The sequence below is a fragment of the Saccostrea cucullata genome, unplaced genomic scaffold (assembly GCF_032062105.1).
Source record: "Saccostrea cucullata isolate Sc308-1 unplaced genomic scaffold, CSIRO_AGI_Scuc_v1 ctg125, whole genome shotgun sequence".
Taxonomy (NCBI): domain Eukaryota; kingdom Metazoa; phylum Mollusca; class Bivalvia; order Ostreida; family Ostreidae; genus Saccostrea; species Saccostrea cuccullata.
Window position 1 is genome coordinate 28008 of NW_026936290.1, and position 12479 is coordinate 40486.

At 33.8% G+C, this 12479-nt stretch overlaps 1 protein-coding gene across 1 annotated transcript; it reads right to left on the reverse strand.

The window, feature by feature from the left end:
- Window positions 1-2461: 2461 nt before the first annotated feature.
- Window positions 2462-11623, reverse strand: LOC134245285 (membrane-bound transcription factor site-2 protease-like). The gene is made up of 9 exons (XM_062727592.1): window positions 11291-11623; window positions 8890-9159; window positions 8501-8604; window positions 8103-8349; window positions 7605-7785; window positions 7185-7279; window positions 6324-6519; window positions 5324-5399; window positions 2462-5112 (listed from the first exon to the last, which is right to left on the reverse strand). Exons 1-9 carry the CDS (start codon window positions 11363-11365, stop codon window positions 4893-4895), a joined length of 1464 nt encoding a protein of 487 aa, XP_062583576.1. The 5' UTR covers window positions 11366-11623; the 3' UTR covers window positions 2462-4892.
- Window positions 11624-12479: the final 856 nt, after the last annotated feature.

Here is a 12479-nt window from a genome sequence, read left to right on the forward strand (position 1 = left end):
ATCTTTCCTGGCCAAGTGGTTCTTGAAAAGAAGATTTTTAAAGATTTTTCCTATATACTCCTATGTAAAACTTTAATGCGAATTAAACCTTGCGTTCACACGACAGCTAATTGAAGTACACTACCTGAAGATGATTTCACATGAGTTTCATCTTTCCTGGCACAGTGGTTCTTGAGAAGATTTTTTAAAAATGCCATTAATTTTTCACAAATTCATAATTATATCCCATTTGACATAATGGCAAAGTGTCATTTGCACATTTTGATGATTAACAAAATTTTTGTAGCAATTTTGGTCAAAAATAGCCCAGTGGTTCTGAGAAACGAAAAGTGACATTTGACTAAATTTTGCGATTACACAACAGACAAATTTTGATCAGAAAAGCTCACTTGAGCCTTCGGCTCAGGTGAGCTAAAAAGGCATTACATGACAGGTAAAGCTATGTTGTGGACAACCCATGTAATTATAAGGCTTTATATATGATGCATAAAGCTATATTTTAGGCAATCCATCAACATGTGAGGCATAATACGAGGTGTGCAAAGCTGTATTGAGGTTTATATATGTGCAAAGCAAAATTATTGGCATTTCCCACACATATAATGCATTACATAATGTTCAAAGCAATATTGTGGGCATTCCATGCACAAATAGGCATAACATGACACACAAAGATATATTGTGGGCATTCCATGCATTAATAGGCATTACATGACATGCAAAGATATATTGAATGCATTCCATGCACAAAAGTATTTGCTACATGAAAACAAGACATTTTTTTCTGCCAGTCTTTTCTTTTTTTTACATAAATATATTTTAATTTTTTAAAAGAGTTAAGGAAGTCTTAAATCCTGAAAATTCAAAAGAACTCCTCTAAAACTACATACAACTAGATTTAACACCAGTTTAAATCTTGCAAGCTTTTGTTTGGAAGAAGATGAAAATGTAACAAAGTTTATGACCACATCACTCACCTGACAAATGTGGCTCCCCAAAAGTAAAAATTGGTTTATTATTGAGAAGTTGCATTACATGACAAATCAAGGAGCTATATTGTGGACAACCAATGAATTTATGAGGTATATATTTCTATGTAAAACTTATGGTTGGCCATTGCCCTAACCCAAGGGGTCATGATTGCAAACATATTGTCTACAACCATCAACATGTGAGGCATAATATGAGGTGTTAAATATGGCTTTATATATGTGCAAAGCAAAATTTAAAGAATTTTCCTATATATTTAATGCATTAAAAATGTTCAAAGCAATATTGTGGGCATTCCATGCACAAATAGGCATAACATGACACACAAAGATATATTGAGGATGCATTCCATGCATTAATAGATCAATTATGGCTTTGACATGCAAAGATATATTAAAAGAATTTTCCTATATATTTGCTACATGAAAACTTGTGGAAGTGTTCATTTTTTTCTGCCCAGTCTTTTCTTTTATTTTTTTACAAATATATTTTAATTTTTTACAAGAGTTAAATAAATATGATCAATTATGGCTTTGAAAATTCAGAAGAAGATTTTTAAAGAATTTACAACTAGTATTTCTATGTAAATCTTTAGTTTTATTGTGAAAACTACCCTACCCCCTGGGGTCACGATTTTATAGATATATAACTTACATTAACTACCTGAGAATGCTTCCATATAAATATGATCAATTATGGCTTTGTTATTCTTGAGAAGAAGATTTTTAAAGAATTTTCCAATTTAATTCTATGTAAAACTACAGGTCGGCCATTTTGGCCCCGCCCTACCCCTGGGAATTATATAGGAAAAACTAATTTTTAGCACTTTAAAGCAAATTCCATATAAATATGATCAATTATGGCTTTGTTATTCTTGAGAAGAAGATTTTTAAGAATTTTACTATATATTTCAATATATGTAAAACACAAAATTGGCCCCGCCCTAAGAGAGGGGTCATGATATGAACAAACTTCAAAAAAACTAGCAAATTTTTATTCAAATAAATATGATCAATATAAGACATGTAATTCTCAGAAGAAATTTTAAAAGAATTTTCCTATATATTTTCGTAAAATTTCTATGTTTTAAATTTGGGCATATGTTCATTACTTTTTTGTAACAAAATTGTTATTACTACCTTTGTTTAAAGCTTCACATTTCCTGGCACAGTGGTTCTTGAGAAGAAGATTTTTAACACACTGCCATCAAATTTTCAACATTCCTACCAATTGCAAAATCAGTTAAAAAATCAGTTATATCAAATTGTAATTCATTTTTTACCTATAATTTCTTAATTTTGCAATTTTAATAATTGCGAAAAACGGTTGCATTAAAACAATCGAAAATGTGAAAAGTTTACTATGATGGTCAAAATACTGACAGATGGAAACAGATGGACGCCGGACAAAATGTGATCAGAAAAGCTCACTTGAGCCTTCTCAGATGAGCTAAAAATTACAAAAATTCAGATCAGTAATAGCAAAATTTTAATTCATCAATAGACGTTATTTGCTGTATTCACTCACAATTCATGATGAAAGCATAGAAGTAAACGATACCATGATTAGTACATGTATAATAGTACTTAATTAAGAGAGTACATTTAATTTCATTCAGAATGAATACATTACTTATCATCATATCATATAAACAGAGTAATTCAAAAAGTGATGGTTTAACGTTGGAGTTCTGAAAAGACAATTACCAGTATGTAAATTGTTTCGCCTTTGAGGTATATTTTATCATTGAAATGTTTTGAAAGAGAAACAAATGATTTGCTATGCCAAAGACATTTATTCCCTGAGAAAATTATTGAATCCCACTAAATAAATCTAATCAGCTTTGTAATAATGTTATATTACTTGCATTCGTTCTGGTAATATACTACTGTCCATATTTTGCTTTTCACTGCCCACTTTAGATAAAAATAAAGTGTTAACTTCAAATTAAACATTTAAAATGTTGGACCATGAGGAAAAATTGCAATGATGATATTTTTTTATTTACACAAAATGCACATTCAACAAGTAATCATTTTATAGTTGTTGTAAGATGTATTCAGTCTCTACAAGGGGGAGAACTCTTTCTTGCTATAGTCAGACAAAAAGACAAATTTTTGCAAGTGAACAGAATTCTACATTGCTGCAATTGGCAATGATTGTCAAATTTTACATCATATATCTCAAAATAATACAACTTAAACTGGTTGGGAAAAAAAAACACAGGGTTACAAAAGAAGTCAGATTTCGATCTGTCAAATTCAAATTCAGTATTGCAAAATTTTGACTTTGTTCTACTGCTGCTTTGTATAGATTTAAATTAATATTTTTTTAAAAATTCTCTCTGATATGAAAAAACACATTCAAAAAGTGTTACATGTATTTCCAAAACATCTTTAAAAGGGTGATATACCACCACAGCTTCTGATTCTTTATCTTAATGGTGTAATTGATGAAAAAGTAATATGCAGTGAACTTAATACAAAGATATTTATTTTTTGCATTTTTCAAACACAGACCAATTTAACTTAAAATAATCTTTTTAAAATATATACTTGTTGAATTTTTAAAACATAGCAGACCATTCATATTGATTATTTAATGGAATATAGGAGATTCTCCTTGGTCCAGCATACATGATTTGTTTCGTACAAAAATTATCTTATGTTGTTACATATATCACAAATGAACATGGAAAAAATACATACATAAATATATAAAACATTGCAACACTGGTGATGTCATTTTGTGAATGAAAATTGATGGAGTTTGTTTGATGATTAAATACATATACATATACAGTAAAACTTGGTTATAGCAAAGTCCTGGGGACCTGTGAATTTTATTCACTATATCCGAAATTCGTTATATCCATATAACGAATTCGTATAACCATATACATGTATAGCGAATTCACAATATGCATATTTTCCTTGAAGTATTACTACCAAATATGTTGGGGAAGCAAATATTACAAAACATACCTTCGATAACTAAGGTTTTATTATGAATTGAATTTATATACAAATGCTAAAAGGAAATAAAGTCAGTTCAATTTATCAAATTTATTGAGATCTTTGAAGGTTCGTTATAAAAGATGTAGATTTCATTATATTTAACCTCAACGGGACTCAAAATCAGTTCGCTATATCTGTAAATTCGTTATATCAGAGTTCATAATAACCGTAAAGTTTTACAAAGATTTGTTAAGAATTTTGCCGGGGACCCAGAAAAACTTCGCTATATCTGAATTCGCTATATCTGTGTTCGTACTAAATGAGTTTTACTGTATGCATACAATCATTTATGTCATTCTCATTCAACTAAAATCATGATAATAAATTTCTTCAGAATCATTTGATGTCATGTACAGAATATACAGTTATGATTTACTTTGACCTACCGGTACCCGGTACATTGCACTCAGAGGAGATCGATGAATTTTAAAAAAAGATAAAGAAGACATCAATCAAATGGTGTAATAACTCACCAAGCATAGAAAAAGGTGATATGTCACACATTCTACCCTAGTACCATACTTATCTTAACTTCTTGTAAAGATACACAAGTCAACCTTTCTAACCAAGAACCTTATACTCAGATACTGTCACCATACTGGTATACTATCATACAGTCATACATCAACACTAGTACAAATCTCAATTTCTCAAGTCTCTCATACCTCATCAGATGAATACAGAACACTCAGTCACCCACCATTCAACAAAACGGCAGTAAATCATAGTTGTTTTAGAAGTGTTTGACAAAATAAAATGAGACTAATATCAGACTATCAATAAAAATCCATCATGTATCAATGTTAACATGGTTGGTTTTCTTATCAGTATTTCAATCAACAAATTTAATGAACTTTGCCACATTTACCCCCCTTAATCTGACTCTCACATAAATAACATCCACATGGCTATGAAGACATTGACTAAGAGTAATGCAGTCCCATACAGGATTATCACAGAATAGATCAGTCCCCGAATCTCACGGTCAGGTATGACGGACGCCAGGGACAGCTCAATAAAGGCGTGGCATATCCACTGACCATCCAGGGCGTAGCACGGCACCACGTTCAGTATGACCAGTGCCCCCGACAGAGAAATTAAATATCTGTCACCAGTTAAGGTCAGTAATGGAGTAAAAAGAATGCTTATATAAATTTCATGGTATTTACCTTTGGAAGTTATAATCTGCAACTTCTGATTTCAAGAAAGACACTCAAATTCAATATCAGGATAATACATGTAAATGCTTAGAAATCTTTGAAAAGTTCCAGAAAGAGCCTGTGATTCAATGTCATTATATTCTGAACAAAGGATACTTGCTGAATGTCTCCAACACATAGGGCAGGTTGAGTGGAATAATGGAAGATTTGGGAACATAGTTACTCAGCATCACTGAAAACAAGTAAATACTTATAATACTGAAGCAAAAGAAACCCTGCAGAAAAAAGTACACATAATTATAGGATTTTTGGAGTTTTTGAAAAATTTCAAAAATGGAATTCTGGAATCTTTATGGTTCCTGGGAAGTAGAATTCTGACTACATAATTCTATTATTTACATTTTGACTACATGTAAATGAAAATAAAAGGAAACAGAAAATTGAAATTGTTCACTTTCAGATTAATAAAGAACCGTACTGAAAAAGACCTTTGGCAAGTCGAGAGATATCAAATCCTAAGATATAGATCAAAGGGAATCCCTTATTTTGTGATTGAACTGAAGGGATATCTAACCTTCATGATGAAAATCGAAATTAAAATTGTTCACTTTCAGATTAATAAAGAAAGAACTACTTGAGAAATGTAAATCCAGGATACCCTACTTGAGAAATGTAAATCCAGGGAATACCATGCCTGAGTGATGTATATCCAGGAATGCCCTACCTGAGTGATGTACATCCAGAGGATACCCTACCTGAGTGATGTACATCCAGAGGATACCCTACCTGAGTGATGTAAATCCAGAGGATACCCTATCTGAGTGATGTACATCCAGAGGATACCCTATCTGAGTGATGTACATCCAGAGGATACCCTATCTGAGTAATGTACATCCAGAGGATACCCTACCTGAGTGATGTACATCCAGAGGATACCCTATGAGTGATGTACATCTAGGGGATACCCTACCTGAGTGATGTACATCCAGAGGATACCCTACCTGAGTGATGTACATCTAGGGGATACCCTACCTGAGTGATGTACATCCAGAGGATACCCTACCTGAGTGATGTACATCCAGAGGATACCCTACCTGAGTAATGTACATCCAGAGGATACCCTACCTGAGTAATGTACATCCAGGGGATACCGTACCTGAGTAATGTAAGTCCAGAGGATGCCCTAGGAACAACAGAGGAGGTTTTCTGCCATGGAACACCTGTAGAAGTTTGGTCACATTGTCTAGGGCAGGGTACACACAAGCCATGTCAGCCTTTGGAATGTAGCAGTCACTCTGGTACTTACACATTGGGCGGTCTGTAGTCAGCCTGGCAGGTAGACAGGCATATTTCTGCAATGTTCAAGTTACTGTAAAATAAACCATGCTTCACATACTGTTTTCCATTACTTTGTATTTCCTCTGAATAAGGAAATGTTTACAAAATGAAAACTACAAAACTCAAGCCGTAATGATTACATAACTAGCAAACAAAATCATAAATATATGTATATTATATATCTGGTCTTCAGAACTCAGAGTTTTAAAAAATACAATATAAAGGTACAAGTCCCCGCTAGATAATTTATCATTATCTAGTAATATCTGACCACGGCAACCACAAACACTACCCCATCTTATAAACATAGTTCTATGACTATAGCTACATGTAGGCCCCACTTTTCTATACAAATGACTAGCCCTCTGTTTATACCCCATTGTAAGCCATCTCCCTCCAACATGAGAACGTGTCCTTGGAATAAGACACATTCATCTGGCAGCAGAAATCAAAAATAGTCAAAAGTTTATACCTAAAGTTATAAAACTAGTGTAAACCACTTGTGAAATTTGATTTTAAAATACAATTTTTCTTGATTTTATGAAAAAAAGTTTATTTTATTTTGTTATTTTTATCACTGAAAATTAATCAAAACTTGGAGTTTATGATCACCATTCCTCCCCCCGTTTAAAATTTAACATTATCATTACTACTATATTACTTTACATATATGACTTACATCTTTGGATTTGCTTTTGATGTGATACTTAAAACAGAGGTGTGTACTGCTGGTACTATTACAACAGTCTATGGCCATGGCAGCTTCAGACAGATCTATCCAATAAAAAGGGACATCATTTATATTGTATCCAGTCACTGCATCACAGATATCATTTTTACCATGTTTACAATAGAGAACAAGCAGCAAGGTATATGTTTCTTAAGAAAATTGTATCAATTATCACATATAAATCAATCAGATCATGACTTAATCAAAGAGCTTAACTTGTTGCTTTTTTTTAAATTATGGTGTTAAATAGCAGTATCATACATCTTATTAGTAAAATATTCAGAACATTACTTTAAGGAGTAGTGTCCAGTTCTACAATAATCACACATAATTTGAACAGATCACATGACTTCTATATTTAGATCTTACTTTTCGGAGTTGTGTCCAGCTCTGCGATTTTTTCCCTGGATAGACAGTGGCCCATGGACTGTTCCTTGATGCTGTGGGATACACAGGCATGCCAGTCATCTATGTCCGTCACCCTACAGCCACTGATACTGGTCACAGGGTCCCCCACCGCCAACCCTCGGGGGCCAGACACTGCAGAATTCTACAATCAATACAGGAGATACAAACCTTAACAGCAACTATAAAACATATAAAACAGAACTGCTTCTGGCTCGGATCAATATATACAGACAAATTATGATGATATACTATGACAGGTAAAACTTATTTTATTCAACAATATTCAGTAAGAACTGCAAGAACATTTATAGATTTTTTTTCATTCAGACAACATTTCTGGTGAGTCTGAAAATTCTTTGATATACATTTTGCTGTCTAATTCGTGATACCTCAGACACTCAGACATCATTACTGAACTTCCTACCTCAGACACTCAGACATCATTACTGAACTTCCTACCTCAGACACTTGTGTGATGACTACTGCACTCCCTACAGAATAGAATGGCACAAGGAGGATAGGCAGAAGAAAAATAACGATCAATGCGAAGATGACGATGATGAAGTTGTGCCAGACACCAGCGCAGTAAATCCTTAGTTGTCTTAAAGGTGAGACAATCTGCAGGTGCTCCGTCGACAGATCAACATATGCCCCGGGGTACACAATCAGCAGGAACAGGCCAAAACCATTCACTCTCACATTCTCTCTGTACACAAGAGGTAACAGAAAAAAAGGTCATAAATTTCAATCATTGATTCAAAACCAACCACTGTGAGCAAAATGAATGTGATTTTTACTCACATTCATTAAAGATGTTTTAAATTACAGGGAACACAAGTAAACCCCTCCTCCCTCACCTGACTGCAGCGACGGCGTGCCCCATCTCATGAAGGATTCCACACACAAGGAGGGTGAGCAGGTAATAGGACAGCTGACTGGCCGGTAGGTTCACCCCTGGCATCTACAGCACACAAAATCTACATGTACTGTACATATATAAATTTCTTGCTATAACGATACCTATAAATTATATAGTGATCCTGCTGCATCAGAAAAATGTGGCACTATACATTTCATTTTTATATACTGGTAAACTCAGTACAATTGTACATTTTTTATTCTTACTCTGATCATAAAAATTTTCATTATTCTGTAGAAGTATATGATAAATATAGAAGAATAAATTGCCTAAACTCTTCAGTATTAAGACTAGGAATTTTCTGAGTTAAGAAGCTGAGTCACGCACCACTGGTGTGAGTACTTGTTGTTCCACCGGCTGCTTACGTAACGTGTTGATAACGAGGAGAGTCAGGAGGCAGACAGACAGCAACATGGCCACGAGTCCAAAGAGGACGCCAACAGTGAACCACAGTCGCAGCAAACGAGGCCTCCACTGACCCAGCCGGACAAAACTCCGATTGAAGAGGGTGGAGTACCAGCGGAACTGACAAATGGACACTGAACATCCCGTCCTGTCTAGGAACTTGATGTACTGTCTACCTTGTGTCTTGTGACTCTGAAGATAATAATTCATCCAATTAAAATTATCACTAAAGGCAATTTAAGTTTTAAATACTGTAGACATACTTTTTTTCTGCATGGGAGTATATTTTATGTTTCCCAGTCACAGATTTTCCATAAAGCATTAAGGAAATACAAAGACGACCCAATAAAGCTGTGTAACTTTCTTTCTGTAGTAAAAACTAGAAATATGTCCATAGGACATGAATGCCCCGCCGAGGATATTTAGTAAAACAACATGAAAATTCGTATGTGTATAAAATTTGATCAGTTTGGTTCAGGTAGGGGTTATAGTTACTAAGGAATAAAAATGTAGGTCAGATCCAGCATCCAAAGCAAGCCTGGTAGTGTCCATCCCTAGATGCATCATCCATGCAAGTTTGGTTCAGGCAGGGCTTATAGTTACTTGGGAATGAAAATATAGGTCAGATTCAGCATCCGAAGCAAGTCTGGTAGTGTCCATCCCTAGATGCATCATCCATGCAAGTTTGGTTCAGGCAGGGCTTATAGTTACTTGGGAATGAAAATATAGGTCAGATTCAGCATCCGAAGCAAGTCCGGTTGTGTCCATCCCTAGATGCATCATCCATGCAAGTTTGGTTCAAGCAGGGCTTATAGTTACTTGGAAATGAAAATATAGGTCAGATCCAGCATCCGAAGCAAGTCTGGTAGTGTCCATCCCTAGATGCATCATCCATGCAAGTTTGGTTCAGGAAGGGCTTATAATATTTATTAGGGAATTAAAATATAGGTCAGATCCAGCATCCGAAGCAAGTCTGGTAGTGTCCATCCCTAGATGCATCATCCATGCAAGTTTGGTTCAGGTAGGGCTTATAGTTACTTGGGAATGAAAATGTAGGTCAGATTCAGCATCCGAAGCAAGTCTGGTAGTGTCCATCTCTATATGCATCATCCATGTAAGTTTGGTTTGGGTAGGGCTTATAGTTCCTTAGGAATGGACCTGCTCCAAAAACTTTAACATGGTCACTCATCAGGAAAATGTAGGTCAGATCCAGCATCCGAAGCAAGTCTGGTAGTGTTCATCCCTAGATGCATCGTCCATGAAAGTTTGGATTGGGTAGGGCTTATAGTTCCTTGGAAATGGACCTGCTCCAAAAACTTTAACCTGGTCACTTATCTGGAAAATGTAGGTCAGATCCAGCATCTGAAGCAAGTCTGGTAGTGTTCATCCCTAGATGCATCATCTGTGCAAGTTTGTATCAACATGTGAAGTTTGATAACACCAACTTGAATGGTATGTTCAAATCTGAGCTAAACACCAATTTAAGAAAAGTGAGGTCAAGGTCAAAGGAAAGGTCAGGGTCAAAAAATGTTGATGCAGTTGCATAGCTCTCATCAATATCTATCAGCATATGAAGTGTGATGAAAATATCTTGGATAGTTTCTTTGAAACTTAGCTTTGAACAGAGCTAAACGCAACGTGTGACAGAAGACGGAAGGACGGAAAGACGGAAGGACGGAAGACGGACATGACAAACACTATATGCCCCGGCCATATTCATGGCGGGGCATAACAAATATTGTGATAGGAGGAATTATGACCCCATGGAAAATGTTTACAACATTCAGTATTATCAGATTATATAGAATAAAATTAGAAATAAAATTTGTTAATTTTATTATAGTTCTTTACATATTCAACATGTTCAATGTTGGAATGTATATAAATATAGCAATTATTATAAATCATCATTGATTTCATGACCAATAAAGTAATGGACTTACAGGAACAATTCTTAGCAAACACTATATTAGGGAAAAAAATGAATTTCATATAATATTTTATGCACGTTTTAATCAGTAATCTTTAACTCTCTCAAAGATGGATGACTTTAATTAACACCATGTTAAAAAAAAAGGGAATTTAACAATATAAATATCGAATACACATTAAATATATGCAACTCTATTATTTTTTTTATTTCACTACATTTTAATTACATTACAATGGATTACAATGCAATTATAATAAAGGTACACTTAGTTGATATATATATATATATATGTATATATATATATATATATATATATATATATATATATATATATATATATATATATGTATATGAACATGTAATAATGTATAAAGTTTTCAGATTTTTTACCTTTAAATAAGCATCCAAGAGATAGAGAGAAGACCAGAATCCCAAAATTAACGCTATCCATGTTGTCTGTAGCATTATTATGCTCCAATGTCACCGAAGAATTTTCTTTGCCATTTTTTTCAACTTTTGTCAAAATTCGATAGTCCCCATGCAACATGTGCTCCCAAAATCAATAGCAATTTTTCAATGATAGCTTTACCACAGAAAATAAATATGATTCATGACATGTCACCACTTTTGGCACCTACCACAGATACATAGATATTTTGATTCATTTACTTTTGGTAATTAAGAAGAAACAATAGTACAAATATGAATAAACACACCATACAAAATTTGCAAAGAAAGATATTGTTTTTTGCTGAACACACTCTTTCGTGTTTGAAGATCCAAATGGTCTTAAATGAAAGTTAAGCAGAAAACTACGTATCGCATTCTCATTGGGTAATTTATATTTCTAAACCGGAACTACTAAATTTAGTGGAAGATACTAAAGACCTGACCTACTAAAGACCTGACTGACCTGACCAACATAAAATTCGTTATAAATGATAATTTAAGTATTAATAATGAAAAGTTTTAAGCTATATTCTTGTTTGACATATAAAGATATTTGTACAAAAGTATTTGTGGTACACTTTTACCGAAATAATTGTTAATTATGCAACATTTTTGTGATAATTGAATGACCTGACCAAATAGGTATTGACCTGACCAAATGAAATTCCTCATAGTCCGTCATATTTAGACTAAAAATTAGATTAAGCTCACGATATATTATGAATATTTAAGTAAAATACTTAGTAATAAAGGATTTTAGATCGATACGAATAACATTTTGGACTTATATATGATATATGCATTGACCTGACCGTAGAAAACCGCTTGAACGTGTAAACCAAAATAGAAGAATTTGTGTATACTTTATTGAATCAGTATTTAAAATATAAATACATACTGAAATAATATATTATAGTATATGCTATGCTTTTGTTAGTAATATAAGAAGTTTTGGCCTGGCATCAGCCATTGATAAATAATACGTGACCTGACCTGACCGACTATACATACTAAAGACCTGACCGACTATGCATAATAAAGACCTGACCGACCTTACGCACTAAAGACCTGACCGACAAACTTCACAGATAGATTTACGAAGAAAAAAAGAAAGCAAGAAAAATATAAT